The sequence below is a fragment of the Calliphora vicina genome, chromosome 5, assembly GCF_958450345.1.
Source record: "Calliphora vicina chromosome 5, idCalVici1.1, whole genome shotgun sequence".
In the NCBI taxonomy this organism is placed as follows: domain Eukaryota; kingdom Metazoa; phylum Arthropoda; class Insecta; order Diptera; family Calliphoridae; genus Calliphora; species Calliphora vicina.
Genome location: NC_088784.1, coordinates 109,920,831 through 109,943,069, shown reverse-complemented (window position 1 = coordinate 109,943,069; position 22,239 = coordinate 109,920,831). Strand labels below are relative to the sequence as shown.

At 27.6% G+C, this 22,239-nt stretch overlaps 1 protein-coding gene across 1 annotated transcript in view; it reads right to left on the bottom strand.

Annotated features, from left to right (window-relative positions):
• Nucleotides 1–22,239, bottom strand: part of LOC135960871 (uncharacterized) — a 339,112-nt gene that overhangs the window by 27,531 nt on the left and 289,342 nt on the right. The window contains exons 12-13 of the mRNA XM_065512271.1: nt 13,116–13,240; nt 7,880–8,035 (exon numbers count right to left, since the gene is read on the bottom strand). Coding sequence (XP_065368343.1) covers nt 7,880–8,035; nt 13,116–13,240 — 281 coding nt within the window. The remainder of the gene's footprint in view (nt 1–7,879; nt 8,036–13,115; nt 13,241–22,239) is intronic.

The following is a 22,239-nucleotide window of genomic DNA, read 5'->3' as shown; positions in this document are numbered from 1 at the left end:
GATTCGAAATTTTCAGGAGATGGTTTGTAAAGAAAAAAAATTCAAAAATTCCGGCTAAAACTCGGAAATTATTTTTTTGTGAGTCCAGTCAACTGTAATAAAAAAGCTCCCTAAAGTATGCAGTACAAATTTATATATTTTATTTGCAAATAAATAAGAACAGGCTGGTGTGCGTGGGTTGGAGAAACTTGAAGAACTAACATTAGTAAATGCTACCGGGCGAAGCCGGGGCGATCAACTAGTTTCAAATAAATGAACGATCTTTCGCGTACGATCTATTTAGTCTATTGAAATCATTGTGTAGAGTTTATAAAACAAAGGTATTCACAGTTTCTGATTCAATAAAAAATAAACAACTAAAAATGCTAAAGATTGCCAATATATTGTTAAGCTTTTCAATTTCATATTAATATTTTTACAAAAGTTAATATATACTTCATAAAAATAATTTTTTTTTTGCTAATCGAAAACTGTGAAACTCCTCAATTTTATGTTTTAGTTGTTCAAGTTTGTGTAGGTGTATGATGTAGTTGTTTTTTATTTATATTATTTTATTTTAACAGGAAATACAAATAACTAACTACTAATAAGCAAAATGAACTAAACTAAAACTAAACTAGCTAAAACTATTTAACTAACGCACTAGTAAATGGTGTTTATTATAGTAAATTGTGAGTAAAAAAGTAAGGAAATACAATTTTAATCATGATGAATATATTTAAAAGGAACATATTTAGTTAGTAGCAGGAATACAAATACAAGGTGGCAAGAGAAATTTTTTTAAAAAAAGGGGCTGGTTGGGGAATATTTTCAACTTTATCTCTTTTGATTTCATACATTTTGTTTAATATTTCATAAAAGAAATAACTAAAAACTAATAATGAATAAAAGAAAACAAGTTTTTTCTATTTAGTTTATACATAAAAATAAAATAATAAAACACAAGAAAGAAGACGCTATATGCTCAAAGTACAAAGAAAAAACAACAATGTGTTTCTGTTGGTGGTAATAAACAAAAAGATATGAAAGAATAATTAAGAAAAAATAAATTAAAACTAAAACAAAAGCTAATTAAAGAACAAACACAATATGAAACAACAATAAGGAATTTAAGTACTGAAGATAAAGATTTAACCATAAAAAAGGGTTGTAGAAAAAACAAATCTTGAACGCATTTTTCTTAAACAGGGACAAAACGTAAGAAACCAAGAATAGTTTTTGTTTTGTTGTTTGAAATGTAAAGAAAAAAAGTACTTGGAACAAAATTGTTTTGTATTTTTTTTAGTTGTTTGGCATAAGTATTAATATATAATTTAAAAAAAAGGAAAAAAATATTGTTTAGTTTTCGGTTTTTAGTAAAAAAAAAAAACTAGTTAAAAAAAGTGTAACGCAAAAGGGCAACAAGTAGTAAAGTATAAAGGAATAACGCAAGGAAAACAAGAGAGTAGAAAAAAGTAGAAAGTAGAACGAGTAGAATAAAGTAAGAACGAACAAGTTGGTATAAAATTCTAAATGGCGGACCTGAACTACTAGATATATCTTGTGCGGGCACTGGCAATCCTAATCCTCCACCAATTCTTTGTTGAGCTAATTCCTGTTGTTGCAGTTGAACACCCAATATGGGCATAGGCACTGGCGGTGGCCGTACGCCACGTGCAACACGAGAAACTCCAGCACTGCCCGTCACTGTGGGCCGATCTAAACGTTCGGGACACTCGGGCACATTGACTATCGGTATATCGGGCTGTTGCTGCTGCTGCTGTTGTTGTTGACCATCGCCTCCTTTGGAGCCTGTATTTTGGACGGATTTATCAGCTGCAATAGTGGCGTTTTTAAGTTCGCCAGCTTGTTTTAAAACGCGATATACTTGATCGATATCGGTCAGTTCTAATACAATATGAGATGATGTTTTTTTTTTTTTGTTTGTTTTTGGATTTCGTGGGGGTGGTGGTGAAGTGAATTGGTTTTGCGAATTATATTTTATTGATTTTTGAGGGATTAAGTAGCATTAATTTTACACCGAATTTTCATTAGCCGATTTTAGTTTGTTAATTTTATTTTTTGGTTCACATGAGGATTTCAAATGTTTACGAGGGAGGATTGTCATAGAATTCAAAATGAAGGTATTTTTATAATGTTAATAATTTTTGTACTTTTCTTAAATCAATATGTCAATATGTTTTGATGATAGTTGACAGAGAAATACTTAGAAATATTGTATAAATGTGAGCTTTTTTAAATATAAATGTGTTTTAAATATTGTTCGAAATTGTGTTACTATATAATTGGATTACTTTTACTAATAAATACATATGTATGTATATATATTTTAATGTTTCCAAAACAAAAATGAATGGTTGAGTTTTTTTTACACCGCATAGAGGGGACTATCGAAAAAAAGTGGTAATAAATCTGAATCTTCTAAACTACTGATCGGATTGCTAAATGATGTATGAACGATTCGTAGAGGAGGACATAGGCATTAAAACAATTGATTCTGTGATCAGCCAGTTAGAATGCAAAGTCAACCACTTTTGGTTAGGAAATCTTTGTTCAGCTTGTACGAATGTGCACAGATTTCTAGGAAGCAAGTGTAAACTTAAAGAAATTTATCTTTATTTAAAAAAAATTATCTCTTATTGTTTAAATGATATTGTTGGCTGTATGACTTAAAAGGTGCGGGACTTACAATAGATGACGTATTAAAAAAGTTATATGTATTTTGAAGGGTACATACTATCATTTATTCTCACTTAATCATTGAAGATTGTAGTGTAAACAACATATTTTTGTTTTGCTTCGAAAATGTCGAATTTTGTAGCGTCATCTGCAAGAAGTTTAGCTTTACTTCATTAATTTGAAAGAAAAAGTGCAGCTGAGGCACGCGGATTGGTCACCGAAGCTTACTGTGAATGTGTGTCTTCGGGTTCAACGAGCAAGAGATGGTTTGTTGGGTTCGGAAGTGGTGATTCTGACACGGAAGACAAAGATCGCCCAGGCCAGCCAAAAAAGTTTAAAGACCAAAAATAGGAGCATTACTAGAGTGTGCAAAAAACCGGCAAATTTAAAAAACCGGTTTCCGGTTTAACTAATAAAGTGTGTTTAAACCGGTTTTGATTATTGTCTTTTAAAAAACCGGTTTAGCGGTTTCGGTTTTTGTCTTCAAAAAAACCCGTTAACCGGTTTATATTAAATTTGTATTTAATAGGAATTTTGCATTTTGGAATTCTTTATGCAATTATTTAATATCTTTTACGAAATGTTGTCAAATGCTACAATTTTCTATAAAATAAATCAATATTTTTAAAAATGGTGTCAAAGTTTTTCAAAAATATGTTTGAATGAGCTTCAGAAAAGATATTTTATTAAACCTGGTTAACAGTCTTACAAAATCGGTTTGTCATAAAACCTAAAAGTTGAAAAAATCGAAACTAGTGGAGTTTACAAAGATGAAAAAACTGGTTTACCGGTTTTCGGTTTCGATTTTAGATACTCTAGGCATTACTCAATGAAATTTTTTGAAAACTCATCAAGAGCTTGCAAAATCATTGGGAGCTACTCAATCAGCAATTTCAAAACGTTTGCGAGCAGCAGGATTCATCCAAAAGCAGGGAAATTGGATACCATACGAATTGAAGCCGGGAGGACTTGAACGACTGTTTTGCATGTCCGAAATGATGCTTGAAAATCATTTTTGCACAGAATCATTACTTGTGATGAAAAACGGATCCTTTTCGATATCCCGAAGCGTAAGAGATCGTAAGTGAAGGTCGGCCAACCTGCCGAATCGACACCAAAATCAAATATCCATGGCGCTAAGGCAATGCTTAGTATTTGGTGGGAAAAGGGTCCTAAAATGTCCAGAATGTGCAGCCAGACATGAAACCGTAATATTCCATCACGAAAATGCTAGGCCACATTATGCAATACCTGTTAAAAAGTATTTAGAAGGAAGTGGTTGGAAAGTTTTGCCTCACCCGCCTTATAGTCCAGACTTTGCCCCATCCGACTACTATTAGGTTCCATCGATGCAGAACGATATATCTGGGATACGCTTCACATCAGAGCAGAGTACCCGAAATTGGCTTGATTCGTTCTTGGCCTCAAAGATGAGCAGTTAGTTCTTTTGGCTCGGAATCCATATGTTGCCGGAAAGACACACAGAGAAACAGAATTTGTTGCCAATCGAATGATTCTACTTTTGTGACCGAATTTTACAGTTGTGTATACAAAATTTTAGAAGGAAGTAACAGAAGTTTGGTTGCTTCAACCGAAATTCTTCTTTATCAACTGACTTTCTGTTGATAGAACCGAAAAATTTTATGTGTTCAACCGAGTCATTTGTTTGCGATTACGAATCAGTTTTCTCTGTATAGGAAAACATCATAGCTAACATTGGACAATACTTTGAATAAATGTATGTTGAACCAATGTTTCAAAATAAAACTTGGAAAAAATCCAGTACTTTTAAGCCATACACCCAATATTTAAGTTTAAATTTTTAAATTTTTTTAGTTTTTATTTTGTTTTTCACAAATATCTTCTAAATATTGTTTTAAAAATATGGTCTTCAGATTTATTGCCACTTTTTTCGATTGATCCCATTGTACGACACTGTTCTATATATCGAAAATGTTCGTAATGTCAATGTCGAAGTCAATTTTTATGTCAATGGTTATGTCAGTGCTCATGTCAAAGTCCTATCAATATCTATGTCAATATCAATGTCAATGTCAATGACTATGTCAATTTCTATGTCGACGTCAATGTCTATTTGAATGTCAATTTGATGAGACAACATTGACATATCTATCGCCATGTTCATGTTATCCAGGTCCACACGAATGTCTATGACAATGTCAACAAAACTCAACTATTTTTGATTTTTAAGCTTATGACTTTAAAATAATCTTTCAATTAGTGTAAATTCATTAAAAATAATATTTGTTTTTAAATAAAGAAATAAACCGGATGTTTTATATTATATGGATTTATACTTAAATCACATTCATATGCTTATACATGTTAAATTAAGTGTAAAATTGATTTGGTTTAAATGGCATTGTAAAAGTGTATGTGAAAAAAAAAATAAATAAAAATAATAATATTTATGTGTATAGCTGTAATAATCATGATTTAACTCTAACCACCTCGCCTAAAGATGTGCTTTACTTTTTACTAAATGTAAAAAAAAGTATGCAGCACAAACCTACATACACTCGCTCATTCACACACATTCATAATTCTTTGGTTTTTACTTAGTTGTTGTTGTTTTTATTGATATTGTTTTTGTTGTTGCATATAAAATTAATGAAGCTGAGAGTTGTGAAAATGTTTTCATTTCATTGACTATTAATTGTTGATTTTCAACACATGCTCCACTAATAAATTTATATGTGTATGTATTTGTTTTTAAACATATGAGTAGTGTGAGAAACAGAGAGAAAGATTGTTTTTCCTCCTTCCTTCTCTCCAAAAGTGTAAATTGTCAAATACATATGAAGTTTGAATTTGTATGATATTGATATTGTAATTGTTTTAGTAGAGTGTAAGTGTGTAAGTTTCAAATTCAACAAAAACTGATAATTCAAATTTAAAAAATAAAAAAATATTGAAAATGAAAGTTATTTTAAATTGTATGTATAAAAAGCAAGCAATTTATATAAACTTGGCTTAACACACAAACAATTAAAGGGCATAAAAAGTAGCACAAAAATATAATTAAGAGTTTAATAAGTTTCTTTAGATTTATATTTTCTTTAAATCAAATCAGTTGGTTTTAAACTGATTCATGAATTGTTCAAATTATTTGAAAATCTTTTAATATGCCCCCTAATGTTTGTTATAATAATGATAAATAACGAAAACATAAAGTTTTGAATATTTTTTATTTTGAGTAGCTTCTAAATTCTAGTTATTTATTATTTTTTAATGTTAATGTTTAATAATATGTATAGTAATAATTTGTATATTCATTTAGCATTTTAGTTGGGTATGTATGAATATTTTAAAGAAAATTTTGTTAAGCAAGACATCTAAATTGATTCGCATCGGTACCAATAAATAAATATATGAATTTTGAGTAGTTCAAATACAAATTACGATTAGGTATCTAATTGTTGTTGGATTTTTGTTTATCCTAAATACCTAATTGAGCAATGCGTTCGATGAATGGTGTCTTTTGACGAAATTTTTTGGCTGGCAAAGATGCTGATGCAGATGCCTCATTTTCTTGTAACGTCATCTCAGTGTTGTCCTCATCTACTAAGGGTTCACCATAATAATACATTCCAATATACACAATACATACACATTAGTAAAATAAAAATATACGTTCATACAAACACACTTTGTTTAATTTAGTTAGTTTAAATGTTAAGTGCTTAGAATTTAATTAAATGTTGTGATTTCTCTAAGAAGAGGATTTATATTAATATTTTCTTTTATTGTCTTTTTATCATTTAATGTGTATTTGTGTTAGCAATGTAATAATGTTTTCAAATCTAATCTAATGTAATACACAACCATTTATATTTATTGTTTTGTCATCATGGCTGTTTCCCTTTCAAAACTTTCTTGTGTGTTTAGTCCTTTTTTTGTTTGCCATACCAACCTACATGTGTATTTTTTATTATCAATATTATTGAATGTATTTTATTCTTCTTTATTATTTTGATGTTTTCTTTATCTAATAAAATCAATATTTAATAAAAACAAAGTATAATGTGAAATAAATATCTTCGAGCCATAACTTTTACTATACAATGGATATAAAAAATCAAAATGGTCACTGAACATTTACTGTCCATAAATGTTCAAATTTAATATTTGATAATCAATTTGATTTTTCCTTTAACGTTTTATTGTACATATACTATTTTGTTTTGCTATTTTATTATTTAATAATAATGACAGTGAGAGTTCACATGTGCAGACAAGAAATAGTTTTTGGCAAAAAAATCTATTTGATATTTCTTTTAAATTAAATATTTCTATGAATGAATGTGTGTTGGACATGCTAATGTGAGTATCAAACTAATTTTTAAGTTTTCGGAAATTCCATGTCAATATTTATCTTAATGTTTAGTTATGTCTATATTTAAATCTTATATACTATTTTAATTTAACGTTTTATTTTTCAATCGTAAACAAAAATAAAAAATATGTTTTTAATGGAATTTATTATTGATAAATTTGAAACTGAATTTATTTAAAAGTGTTTAATAGCATCAATTTCATAAATCATTTATTTATTCGACATATTTGTATTTGCTTCATTTTAGTTCTTGGTTTTTATTTATGCAGTATCAGTTTCAATTCAACATCAATATTATGTTTCTTTGTAAAAATCTTTAGCTTCATTCAATATTGATTTTATTAGATACAGACTCACACACTCACACATACTTACAGACGTACCAAACTAAATAAATACTATTCTAATAAATACATATATGTTAGAGGACTTTTTTTTGCACTTAATATATATATAAAACAAACCAAAACGATAAATTAAATGAAAAAAAGTGTTAAAAAAACTCAGCTCTAAATGCTTAAAAAAAATACAGCAAAAATATTAGAAAAACATAAAGGAACAAAAGAAAATGAAAAAATCAACAAACGAAAATCTGTTTAAAATCATAAATTAACAAAAAATAAAATATATTCTTTTTCTTATTTTCACTTTAAAAGAAAAAAAAGAAACATCTAGCCCTTTGAACTACCTTTTGGGTAATGTTTCTTAATTAAAGCATTAAAATCTGGCTGCTGATTTGAATATTTAAAGTTTGTCTTTAAATTTGTTTGCAAAAGTTAAATTATTTGTGTAATTGGGTGTTGTTGTTTTGCAGCATTGAAAGATTCTAAAACAAATACTCACTTTCTTCCTCGATATCTATACGATTTTCCAATTCCGAGGTGCTTTTTTGACGTCTCAACAACTTTTGTTTGGGCTGACAACGTGGCAGCTGCGAGGCACAATCGCCATGAGCATTTAACTTACAAATACGACAACGGAGACCTTGACGTGTATGACCTGCAAGCAAAAAGTGAGGAATTAGAAATAGAAACTATTAAGAAACTCAAATATCATAAATCGTTAATAACTTTGTAAATATTGTGATTTTAACGAAACTAAGCTCAATCTGTGATCCCTCATATTTTATACCAAAAATTGATTTTTAGTAAAAAAAACTCAAAAAAATTTTAAATCGTTAATATCTTCGTAAATACTGCGATTTTAAGGAATCTAAGCTCAATCTGTGATCACTCATATTTTTCAACAAAAATCGATTTTTAGTATAAAAACTCAAATATCTTATTTTATGCCAAAAATCAATTTTTAGTATAAAAAACTCAAATATTTAAATCGTTAATATCTTCGTAAATACTGAGAATTTAAGGAAACTAAGCTCAATCTGTGATCACTCATATTTTATACCAAAAATCGATTTTTAATATAAAAAAACTCAAATATCTTAAATTGTTAATATCTTCGTAAATACTGCGATCTTAAGAAAACTAAGCTCAATCTGTGATCACTCATATTATATTCAAAAAATTGATTTTTAGTATAAAAAACTCAAATATCTTAAATTGTTAATATCTTCGTAAATACTACGATTTTAAGGAAACTAAGCTCAATCTGTGATCACTCATATTTCATACCAAAAATCAATTTTTAGTATAAAAAACTCAAATATCTTAAATCGTTAATATCTTCGTAAATACTGCGATTTTAAGAAATCTAAGCTCAATCTGTGATCACTCATATTTTATACCAAAAATCAATTTTTAGTATAAAAAACTCGAATATCTTAAATCGTTAATATCTTCGTAAATACTGCGATTTTAAGGAAACTAAGCTCAATCTGTGATCACTCATATTTTATACCAAAAATCAATTTTTAGTATAAAAAACTCAAATATCTTAAATTGTTAATATCTTCGTAAATACTGCGATTTTAAGGAAACTAAGCTCAATCTGTGATCACTCATATTTTTTAACAAAAATCGATTTTTAGTATAAGAAACTCAAATATCTTAAATTGTTAATATCTTTGTAAATACTGCGATTTTAAGGAAACTAAGCTCAATCTGTGATCACTCATATTTTATACCAAAAATCGATTTTTAATATAAAAAACTCAAATATCTTAAATTGTTAATATCTTCGTAAATACTGCGATTTTAAGGAAACTAAGCTCAATCTGTGATCACTCATATTTTATATCAAAAATCAATTTTTAGTATAAAAAACTCAAATATCTTAAATCGTTAATATCTTCGTAAATACTGCGATTTTAAGGAATCTAAGCTCAATCTGTGATCACTCATATTTTATACCAAAAATCAAGTAAAAAAAACTCAAATATCTTAAATTGTTAATATCTTCGTAAATACTGCGATTTTAAGGAAACTAAACTCAATCTGTGATCACTCATATTTTTTAACAAAAATCGATTTTTAGTATAAAAAACTCAAATATCTTAAATCGTTAATATCTTCGTAAATACTGCGATTTTAATGAATCTAAGCTCAATCTGTGATCACTCATATTTTATCCCAAAAATCGATTTTTAATATAAAAAAACTCAAATATCTTAAATCGTTAATATCTTCGTAAATACTGCGATTTTAAGGAAACTAAGCTTAATCTGTGATCACCCATATTTTATACCAAAAATTGATTTTTAGTATAAAAAACTCAAATATCTTAAATCGTTAATATCTTCGTAAATACTGCGATTTTAATGAAACCAAGCTCAATCTGTGATCACTCATATTTTATCCTAAAAATCGATTTTTAATATAAAAAAACTCAAATATCTTAAATCGTTAATATCTTCGTAAATAGTGCGATTTTAAGGAAACTAAGCTTAATCTGTGATCACCCATATTTTATACCAAAAATTGATTTTTAGTATAAAAAACTCAAATATCTTAAATTGTTAATATCTTCGTAAATACTGCGATTTTAATGAAACCAAGCTCAATCTGTGATCACTCATATTTTATCCCAAAAATCGATTTTTAATATAAAAAAACTCAAATATCTTAAATCGTTAATATCTTCGTAAATACTGCGATTTTAAGGAAACTAAGCTTAATCTGTGATCACTCATATTTTATACCAAAAATCGATTTTTAGTATAAAAAACTGAAATATCTTAAATCGTTAATATCTTCGTAAATACTGCGATTTTAAGGAAACTAAGCTCAATCTGTGATCACTCATATTTTATACAAAAAATCGATTTTTAATATAAAAAAACTCAAATATCTTAAATCGTTAATATCTTCGTAAATACTGCGATTTTAAGGAAACTAAGCTCAATCTGTGATCACTCGTATTTTATACAAAAAATCGATTTTTAGTATAAAAAAATCTTAAATCGTTAATATCTTCGTAAATACTGCGAATTTAAGGAAACTAATGTGCTGTTTTTCTATAGCGAGTGAGCGCTTTGAGTGGACGTTTTACATGTATTTTGTTTTTGTTACAATAACAAAACACATGTTAAATTTCCACTCAAAGTACTCATTCGCTCAAATCGATTTTTAGTATAAAAAACTAAAATATCTTAAATTGTTAATATCTTTGTAAATACTGCGATTTTAAGGAAACTAAGCTCAATCTGTGATCACTCGTATTTTATACAAAAAATCGATTTTTAGTATAAAAAAACTCAAATATCTTAAATCGTTAATATCTTCGTAAATACTGCGATTTTAAGGAAACTAAGCTCAATCTGTGATCACTCGTATTTTATACAAAAAATCGATTTTTAGTATAAAAAAAAACTCAAATATCTTAAATCGTTAATATCTTCGTAATTTTTTATTTCTTCTGCGATTTTAAGGAAACTAAGCTCAATCTGTATCACTCATATTTTATACCAAATTTCGATTTTTAATATAAAAAAACTCAAATATCTTAAATTGTTAATATCTTCGTAAATGCTGCGATTTTAAGGAAACTAAGCTCAATCTGTGATCACTCATATTTTATATCAAAAATCAATTTTTAGTATAAAAAACTCAAATATCTTAAATCGTTAATATCTTCGTAAATACTGCGATTTTAAGGAATCTAAGCTCAATCTGTGATCACTCATATTTTATACCAAAAATCAAGTAAAAAAAACTCAAATATCTTAAATTGTTAATATCTTCGTAAATACTGCGAATTTAAGGAAACTAAACTCAATCTGTGATCACTCATATTTTTTAACAAAAATCGATTTTTAGTATAAAAAACTCAAATATCTTAAATCGTTAATATCTTCGTAAATACTGCGATTTTAATGAATCTAAGCTCAATCTGTGATCACTCATATTTTATACCAAAAATCGATTTTTAATATAAAAAAACTCAAATATCTTAAATTGTTAATATCTTCGTAAATACTGCGAATTTAAGGAAACTAAACTCAATCTGTGATCACTCATATTTTTTAACAAAAATCGATTTTTAGTATAAAAAACTCAAATATCTTAAATCGTTAATATCTTCGTAAATACTGCGATTTTAATGAATCTAAGCTCAATCTGTGATCACTCATATTTTATACCAAAAATCGATTTTTAATATAAAAAAACTCAAATATCTTAAATCGTTAATATCTTCGTAAATACTGCGATTTTAAGAAAACTAAGCTCAATCTGTGATCACTCATATTTTTTAACAAAAATCGATATTTGAAACTCAAATATCTAAAATTGTTAATATCTTTGTAAATACTGCGAATTTAATGAAACTAAACTCAATCTGTGGTCACTCATATTTTATACCAAAAATCGATTTTTAGTAAAAAAAATTCAAATGTTTTAAATTGTTAATATCTTCGTAAATACTGCGATTTTAAGGAAACTAAGCTCAATCTGTGATCACTCATATTTTATACCAAAAATCGATTTTTATCTTAAATTGTTAATCTTCGTAAATACTGCGATTTTAAGGAAATTAAGCTTAATCTGTGATCACTCATATTTTATACCAAAAATCGAGTTTTAGTATAAAAAACTCAAATATCTTAAATCGTTAATATCTTCGTAAATACTGCGATTTTAAGGAAACTAAACTCAATCTGTGATCACTCATATTTTATTTCAAAAATCGATTTTTAATATAAAAAAACTCAAATATCTTAAATCGTTAATATCTTCGTAAATACTGCGATTTTAAGGAAACTAAGCTCAATCTGTGATCACTCATATTTTATACCAAAAATCAATTTTTAGTATAAAAAACTCAAATATCTTAAATCGTTAATATCGTAAATCTGTGATCACTCATATTTTATACAAAAAATCGATTTTTAATATAAAAAACTCAAATATCTTAAATCGTTAATATCTTCGTAAATACTGCGAATTTAAGGAAACTAAACTCAATCTGTGATCACTCATATTTTATACCAAAAATCGATTTTTAATATAAAAAAACTCAAATATCTTAAATTGTTAATATCTTCGTAAATACTGCGATTTTAAGGAAACTAAGCTCAATCTGTGATCACTTATATTTTATACCAAAAATCGATTTTTAATATAAAAAACTCAAATATCTTAAATTGTTACTAACTTCGTAAATACTGCAATTTTAAGGAAACTAAACTCACTCATATTTTATACAAAAAATCGATTTTTAATATAAAAAACTCAAATATTTTAATCGTCAATAACTTTGTAAATACTGCGATTTTAAGGAAACTTAGCTCAATCTGTGATCACTCATATTTTATACCAAAAATCGATTTTTAGTATAAAAAACTCAAATATTTATTAAAATTGTTAATATCTTCGTAAATACTGCGATTTTAAGGAAACTAAGCTCAATCTGTGGTCACTCATATTTTATACCAAAAATCGATTTTTAATATAAAAAACTCAAATATCTTAAATTGTTAAAATCTTCGTAAATAATATTTTATACCAAAAATCAATTTTTAGTAAAAAAAAAACTCTAATATCTTAAATTGTTAATATCTTCGTGAATACTGCGATTTTAAGGAATCTAAGCTCAATCTGTGATCACTCATATTTTTCAACAAAAATCGATTTTTAGTATAAAAAACTCAAATATCTTAAATCATTTTATCCCTTTTGTTTACCTCTTAATATTTGTGAACACACATCACAGGCTGTTATCTTTTTATACGTGTACTCCTGTAAATGATGGCTACCATCCTCGTTAGGCCGTAATGGCTGCGATGAACTGCCAGCGGCTCCATTGCGTCTAAGAGAAAATAGAAGTGAAAAACAAAATTATTATTAACACAGTTTATAGACAAATTGTGCAAAAATGGAAAATAAAAAACAAATCTTAACTAAAAATACAACTGAAAAACGTAAAAATCGACATAAATTCTAGCTTCAATACAAATATTTCCAACATATTTTCTGCCAGCAGTCTGACCTTGTAGCCCTTTTATAATTTGCTGTCTTCTCAATGGCAACTTTCGTTTTTGGTTTTTGTTTTGCTCTATTAAATAAAAATATTCAATGGTGGGAAATAAATATTTTAATTGCTTTTTATGGTGAACAATACAGAGCAAGAAGTACGAAACAAATTTTGTAACATTTATCATTGTCAATTCATGTATTGACTTTTATCACTAAATGTTTGGCTGTATTTCATAGAGCGATACAGCGAAATTACCCCCCTACACTCCAACGGTTTTTTTGATTCTTAAAAGCAAAATGTAACTTTTGGTGGAAGAAAAAACAACACTGAATTGACACTAGTTAAACAAATATTTTTATCTGGGGAGGTATAGTTTTTTGTTTCCTTTTTTAACTACAGTTCACCTGGTTGTTATTTTTTTTTTAGCTGTTGGGTAGTTTTTTTCATTTTCAAATAAATTCTATGCTAAATAAAACTATCAATGTTTTGCTGAACTTTTTTTATATATGCAAATAAGATTATTTTGAACGTTTTTCGTGAGTAGTTTAAATTAAACATATCTTGTTCGTTTGGTTTTTGGTCACTATCCAATTAATAGTTTTTTTCTTGTTGCTTTTGTTATAATATTGTAGATACATTTTCCTAGATATCGATGTTTATTTTTATTACATTGTAAATTGTGCAATAAAATTGTGTTTTTTGCATAAAAATATTTATCTGACGAAAGGGGTCATGATAATTGTATTTTATTGATGGTGGATGTGGCAATATGTTTCTCACTATAAAGTTAACGTGTACAAATAAACGTAGTTTGAGCAGAGAGTGCATCCTTTAAACAATTTTATTTATGAAATATTATTTTTAGGATAAAGTTCTGTTTTGATAGGGTATTTTACAATAGATATTGTATCTTCTGAATGCGATTTTTGTTTTTAATTTTGAAGGGTACATATCTGTTATTTATTTTTACTTAGTTATTGAAAATTATAGTGTTAAAAGCAAGGTTTTTGTTTTGCTTCGAAAATGTCGAATTTGTACCAACAAAGCTTCATGTGCGGGAAGTTTTGCTTCGGTTTCATCGTGCGAGAGATGAATTGTGCGGTTCAGAAGTGGTGATTTTGACACGGAAGACAAAGATCGCTCAGGTCAGCCAAGAAAGTCTTAAGACCAAGAATTGTAGGCATTACACCATGAAAATTGTTGTCAAATTCAGCAAAAGCTTGCGAAATCTTTGGGTGCTACTCAAATGGCAATTTTAAAACGTTTGCAAGCAACAGGATTCATCCAAAATCAGGGAGATTGGGTACCATACGAATTGAAGCTGAGAGACCTTGAAGGCCGATTTTACTTGAACGCCATAAAAGAAAATCATTTTTTAAACTAGCGATGAAAAATGGATCCATTACAATAACCCGAAGCGTGAGAGATCGTACGTGAAGCCCGGCCAACCAGCCGCATCGATATCGGAATCAAATATCCATGGCGCTAAGGCAATTATCTGTATTTGTTGGGAGCAAAAGGGTCTTATCTAGTATGAGCTGATGAAATCTGGCCAGAACCTGTGCCGAAATTTACGCAGAGAAGTTTGATTTAATCCTCCTAATGCTCCAATTAATCTTGAACAAATAATTCTTGTTATAATTAATGGTTTAAAAATAATATAAGAAATTAATATTAAAGGAGCAATTTTTTGTCAGTTTATTAAAATTAATGTATATGATCAAGATAACCCCTCTATTACGTTAGGGAATCAGAAATGAAAAGGAGCAGACCCTCTTTTTAAAAGGAGAGAAGAAAAAATTATTATTTCTATAAAGTAATTTGAATTTGTTTTTCTTGAATTCAATAAAAATAAAATTACTGCAAATAAAAATCCTGAAGATGCTAATGCTTGTGTTGAAAAGTACTTTAATGAGGCTTCTGTTGATATTAGAAATAAGTACTTGGGAAGGTTTGTCTAACCGCCCTATAGTCCAGACCTTGCCCCGTCCGACTACTATTTGTTTCGATCGATGCAGAACGCTCTCTCTGAGATATGCTGCACTTTGAAACAGAGCCGATACATTGAATTAATTTTTATTGTACAAATGTTTCAAAATAAATGCTAAAAATTTGAAAAAAAACTCCCGCATTTTAAAGTTAAATATCCAATACTTTTTTAACAATTTTAAAAGTAAAAGGATTTGACTTGTTATTTTACCCATCATCGAAATATTCATCGCATACCCTTTTGAAATTTTAAGACGACTAGCTATATACACTTGGCGCAAAAGTTTGCGTAAAAGAACGAAAATTAAAAGTATACTCTAATTTTGGATATAAAAATAAACGCTACTCATTTGAAATTTTTTATATAAAACTCTTAAATATTTAAGAACACAACTGCATTGTAAAATGCATATTTAAGAATCAACAAAACTTATAAAAATTCAATTCATAAAAAATTCAATTCCGCATGTAGGCAAAAGTTTGCGTACATAAAAAAAAAATAAAATATTACTGATTTTTATAAATTAAACTATATTTTAATAATTAGTTGGATAACCCCGACGACCAAGAACATCACGAAGGCGTTTTGTCATTGATGAAACCAGTTTTTCGGTGTATTTGGAACTAATATTTCTTCTTTCCTCAGTTAATACTGTTTGAAGCATGTCCTTTAATGTTATTACATGGTTTCGTATTTTTCAATCCAGCAAATCCCATAAATGTTCTATGGTATTTAGGTCTGTTGACTGCGGAGAAGTTTTCAATTGTTTTTGTTTTATTAAACAACTACCAAAGCCTTGTGTTGTGTGTAGTATGTTTGGGTCATTGTCTTGCAGGAATATATAATCATCTTCAGTGCCCAATTTGCTAACACTTTCGGTAAGATTTTTCATTGGAATGTCTAAATAGACCTTATGATCCATTGTCGATGGAATAAATTCTAAATTTCCCACACCTTCACTTGTCATGTACCCCGTACTATCACTGCACAACCACCATGCTTAACTGTTTGTTTTAAATTTTTTGGACTAAGCACTGTACAAGTCTTTCTCCAAACAAACTGACGGTCTTTTATGCCAAAGATGCAGTACTTGCATTCATCCGTGAATAGAACATTTTTCCAGAACTCTGGAGGCATATTTATGTGTTCTTTAGTGAATGCAATTCCTTTTTGTCTATTAACTATCAAAACTGGCTGCTTTATCCGTGCTACATGGCTTCTCTAGTTGGCCTTTTTCAAAATTCTGAGCACAGTGTCTTTGGACTCATGTTTATTAAATTGTGAATTTAAGTTTTCAGCCATTTTCGATACAGGAAATCTGGGGTTTTCCTTCACAGATTGCATTATAACCCTTTTTTCGCGTTCAGTTAATTTTTGTGGACGACCAGAACGAGGCTTTGAGACAAAAATTCCAGTATTTTTAAAATTGTTTATCACTCTCTGGATGGAGGAGTGAGTACGTTCAACTACTTGATCAATGTCGTTTTCCCCTGTTTTTGTAAATGTATAATAATGTTACGTTCAGCTACATTAATTCATTTTCTGTTTGCCATTTCTTGAAATTATTCCAATTTGAAACAAAAAATTTTCAAAAATCACTTTTATGATGAGTTTGAAACAAAAACTACAGTATTGTAGTATCACACAAAAACAAAACCAGTTACAAATTACATTTAATTTTTATGTACGCATACTTTTGCATACACGAAAAGTTAGCCTACCATGGTTTTCAAGCTGTCAATTATTACCAAACCTTGTAAAAGCAAAAAGATAATACCTATCGTAATTTTCAAGTGTTTATCTATACATAAAAACCAATTTCAAATGATTACCGTTGTTACTTACGACTAAAATAGCCAATTAAAATATATAAAGTAGTTTGTACGCAAACTTATGCGGCCAAGTGTATGTATATCGGTCTGTCTGTCTGTTGAAAACACGATAGGGTGCAAATGAAATACTGTTATAGCAGTCTAATTTAGTTCTAAGTACTCTGAAATTATACTGTAAAGTATGTTGAAAATTGGGCAACATTTGTCCCTAGTCCCCCTCAGAAAATTACTTGAACATTAATAATTATTTCATAATAATTACTATCGTGATGAGTATACATAAACAAGTTTTATATGAACCTAAATCTTTCTACCAGCTTTGGTGAGGATCGTTCCACAATTGAACCTATCCCCCATATAATCCCTATATCAGAAAAATATTTAATTCTCATATTGATGGTCGGTATATAATATTCGGCACAGCTTAGTACTCTTGCTTGTTTTATATTTGAAATTGTAATGTTTAAAATCCTATAAAGTTAGAATTGTTTAATGTACAGTTACTAATTTATATTTTTAGCAATATAATATAATGAAGATTTGAAAATAACTACATTTACTTAAATTACAGCAAGTAAAAAAACTTTTAATAATTAATGACTTAATTAAAATAAAATCAAATAAAATACTATTTTCTGTACAGTTATAAATCACAAAAGACCTAGAATTTAGCAAAAAAAAAAAAAAAATAAATGCATTTCAGCTACAATTATTTATAAAGAATTATTAGATTTCTGTTATTATTTATTGTTTAAATATTTACTCTCTCTCTCTCATGTGGAATAAATAAATGTAAATATACGTACATATATTTACAAATTACCAGTTTACATATATGTATAAATATAGGTAAATTTATATATTTATTTAGCTTTTACAAATCCATTATTATTATTATTTAATTATTTATCTACTCATGGTACACACAAATAGCTAAATTATGTTTATTAATTACACAGTGATACAAGTGTAAACGAAAAAAATAAGCAGGGTTTCTTATGTAGATATTATGTTTTGAAATAATTTCTTCAAATTACAACTTCAAAACATCATATATATGTTGTTTTAACCTTTAACTTATGACGTGACAATTTTTTACGTAGTTAGCGACGTGGTGTAAATTTTACACCTCTTAATTTTAGCTAAAAATTTTACTTTAAAAAACATTTTTTCGTCAATATTTGCTTTTGAATAATTAGAGGCAACATTTGTAATTTAAAAAATTAAAAAAAAAAAAAAATTGTTCGGTTCAAAAAACCAGGCATATTATTTCGAAAGCCTTTTTGATAAAACTTAAAAAAAATGTAGAGAGGGTGTAAAATTTACCACCACATCATAAGCTGAAGGTTAAAAAAAAAGATTATTTTATTTGAAAGATGTGAGTTTGCCCTTTTAAAGTTTATAAAAATCGGTTGAAAAAGAAGCCACTTCAAAAATATAGTTATTTCACTACATTTGATAATAAGAAAAAGTACTAAATGATTGAATCAGAAAAACTATAAGTATTTCCCAAATCTTTGGACTTCAATAAAACAGAATTGCTTTATGAAAACCCCTGCATATTAGGTGTAGCATAGTGTTATTAGTGTAAGTAATATTGAAATAATTTGCGGCGAAAAAATGTTTTAATTCCAAATTGTTATTTTGTTTAATATTATGAAATTAAATTAATTAAAATCTACTGGTTTGACTGGTGTTGTTAAATGCAAATAATATGAACTAATATATTGGCTAAATGTACAAAATACATACAAGTATGATTAATTAAAATAATTGTAATTGTGATTTTAAAAATGAATATTTTAATTTGAAATAAAAACTAAAATAAACTACATGCTAAAATTTCCAGGAAAAATTTACTACAATTTTTACAAAATATACAAATGAGAGTGTGTGTAGGTGTTGGAGTGTTTGCACATGTCATGATTTATGAAAATCAAGTGTAAATGTTAATATACAAATACTTTCTCTCTGATATATGTATGTATATGAGGAAAATCAAAAATTTTGCAAAATTTTTAAAAGGAGCATAAAACTAAAAAAAAGCATAAACTTTTTAACACCCATCCGACCCAAAGATGTAATTTATATAGAAATTATGTTTACGAAATATGATAGTCAAGTTCAGAGATATCTGAGAAACTTTACTGCAGTTTTTAAAAAGTGTGAGAAGTTCATGTTTTATTCCTGATGATCAGCTATATACAAGAAATATCTTAAATGGTAGCAAATTTCCATAACTTTTGACATGCTCAAAATTTTATTTTACTTTTGAAAATTTTTAAAACCGATAAATTTTAGTTACCTTTTTTATACTTTTCCGCCAGGATTTATAGGCTATGAAAGTTTTCAAAATGTAGTGACCTTAATTTATGTTGAATTTAATTTATAAGATATAAAATGTTAGTAAATATATCAAATTAATGAAAACACTGTTTTAAGTTTCGAAACATATTTTTAAATTTTCAACATTTAAATGGCCTAAGTAACCTAATATTTCGGATTCTTAGTTTTTCTATGGTCTACCAAAATGTGTCACTGATTTGTTTAGATTTCAAAACCTAAAACAAATATAAGCCATCTGAATTCATTTGCAATGATTCTCCAAAATTTTTGATTTTCCTCATATATTTACTCACACCTGTTAATTAAATATTTCATGTCATTCATATTAATTAAGTTAGTTGGAGTTTGTGTTGTTTGTACAAAAATCTAACAAAATAACAGAGTCATAAAATAAATGAATCAATTAAATGAAATGAAATAAATGTGAATGTGAATAAATGAAATGAAATCATATGAATATGAAATGTACACTATGTACGTATGAGTGTTTTGTTTTGAAAATAGTTAGAAAAACAAAATATTGCTCATACGTTTAGTTGGCTGGCATGACTGAGTGAATTAACAAACTAAATAGCAGGATTTTTAGAGTAATTTAAATGGTTTAATTGAGGATTACATGGCAGTACAAAGGTAATTTTCATACTGAATAATAGTTATTATTACTTTTTTTTTAAATCAAATTGCTTGTGTGCTTTAAGCCATTAGGTTTTTAATAGATTAGTTCAATTTAGCAGTAAATGCTTTCATTTTCATTATTTGCATGCAGAAATTTAAATTGAAATTTTGAAATTATATATTTGCTACATGTTTTGGTAAAGTTTGATCAATAAACTCTATTTACTTTTAGAAATAGTTATTAAGTATTTAGTGGAGATTTCATTAATTCTAACATGTTTAGTTTCTTCGAATTACAACTATAGGGTATCATTCCGAAATACATTAATTTTACTTATTATATTAAGATTTGTTTAGATTAAAAAACCTATAAAAGATATTGCTAAATAATAGTTGGAATATATTAATCAGTTAACTACAATAATTAAAAATTATATTTTTCTATAAAGATTTTACTATATGGGCATTCTAAGCCCAAATGTCTACTGTCCACGTTTCTCCCAAAACCATTAAGAATTGCTAAAACTACTGTTTATTATATTGGATGTATGACTTAAAAATGCAGGAGTTACAGTAGATAGCGTATCTTTTAAGTGCGGTTTTTTGTTTTTAATAATTTATATGTCATTTTGAAGGATATAACCATTTCACTTCAAAATCCAGTTTTTTATATGTACTACTATTTTTTAAAAAAGTAGTAGAACTTTTATTTTTTGAAAAAAGTAATAGAAATACTAATTTTTGGAAAAAGGTAGTAGAAATACTACTTATTTTAAAGATGTTGTAGAAATGCTACTTTTTTTAAAGAAGTTTTTTTTCCTATTTTTGAAAAAGAATTAAAATACTACTGTTTTTGAAAAAAGTAGTAGAAATACAACTTTTTGGAAGAAGTAGTAGAAATACCATTTTTTGGCAAAAAGGATTAGAAATATGTACTACTTTCTTTGAAATACAACTTTTATGAAAAAAGTAGTAGAAATACTACTTTTATGAAGAAAAGTATACTTTTATGAGAAAAGTCGTATTTCTACTACTTTTCTCAGAAAAAGTAGTAGAAATACTACTTTTATGAAAAAAGTCGTATTTCTACTACTTTTCTCAGAAAAAGTAGTAGAAATACTACTTTTTGGAAAAAAGTAGCAGAAATACTACTTTTTGGAAAAAAGTAGCAGAAATACTACTTTTTGGAAAAAAGTAGCAGAAATACTACTTTTTGGAAAAAAGTAGTAGAAATACTACTTTTTGGAAAAAAGTAGTAGAAATACTACTTTTTGGAAAAAAGTGGTAGAAATACTACTTTTTTTAAAAAAAAAAGTTATCGAATTACTACGTTTTAAAAAAAGTAGTAGAAATGCTACTTTTTTGTAAAAAGGAGTAGAAATACTACTTTTTTGAAAAAAGTAGTAGAAATACAACTTTTTGGAAAAAGTAATAGAAATATAATTTTTTTGGAAAAAAGTATTAGAAACATGCTTCATCGATGTTTTCCCTACGCGCAAAAAACAGCTTATATCTAAACGTAATCAAAAGAAATGTTTGAAATTTGCTATGGAGCATTTTTAAATTGGTCAGAAAACAAATGGACGACTGTCCTATTTAGCGACGAATACGAATTTAATATCATCGGAAGTGATTTCATGTGTTACTTAAGACGACCATTAACACGCGGCTTCAAGCGCTATACTGCAAAAAGACAGTAAAACATGGAAGATGCAACTTAATGGTATGGGGGCTGTTTTTCTGCTGTTGGAGTTGGTCCATCGCTCAAAATTAATGAAATAATGGATGGATTTATCTAAAGAGACATCTTGGAACGAGCAATGCTTCCAAATTCTGAGGATAATATGCCTCTTCGATGAGTTATTCAGTACGATAACGACCCCAATCACTCTTCACATGTTGTTAAATCGTGGATAGCACAAGAAAGAGTTTCGGTAATGGAATGGCCACCACAATTACCAGAGCTAAACCCCATTGAGAACCTTTGGGAAATCGTTAATGAAAGAATCGATCCCGAAAATTCCACTAATTCAGATATTATGTTTCAA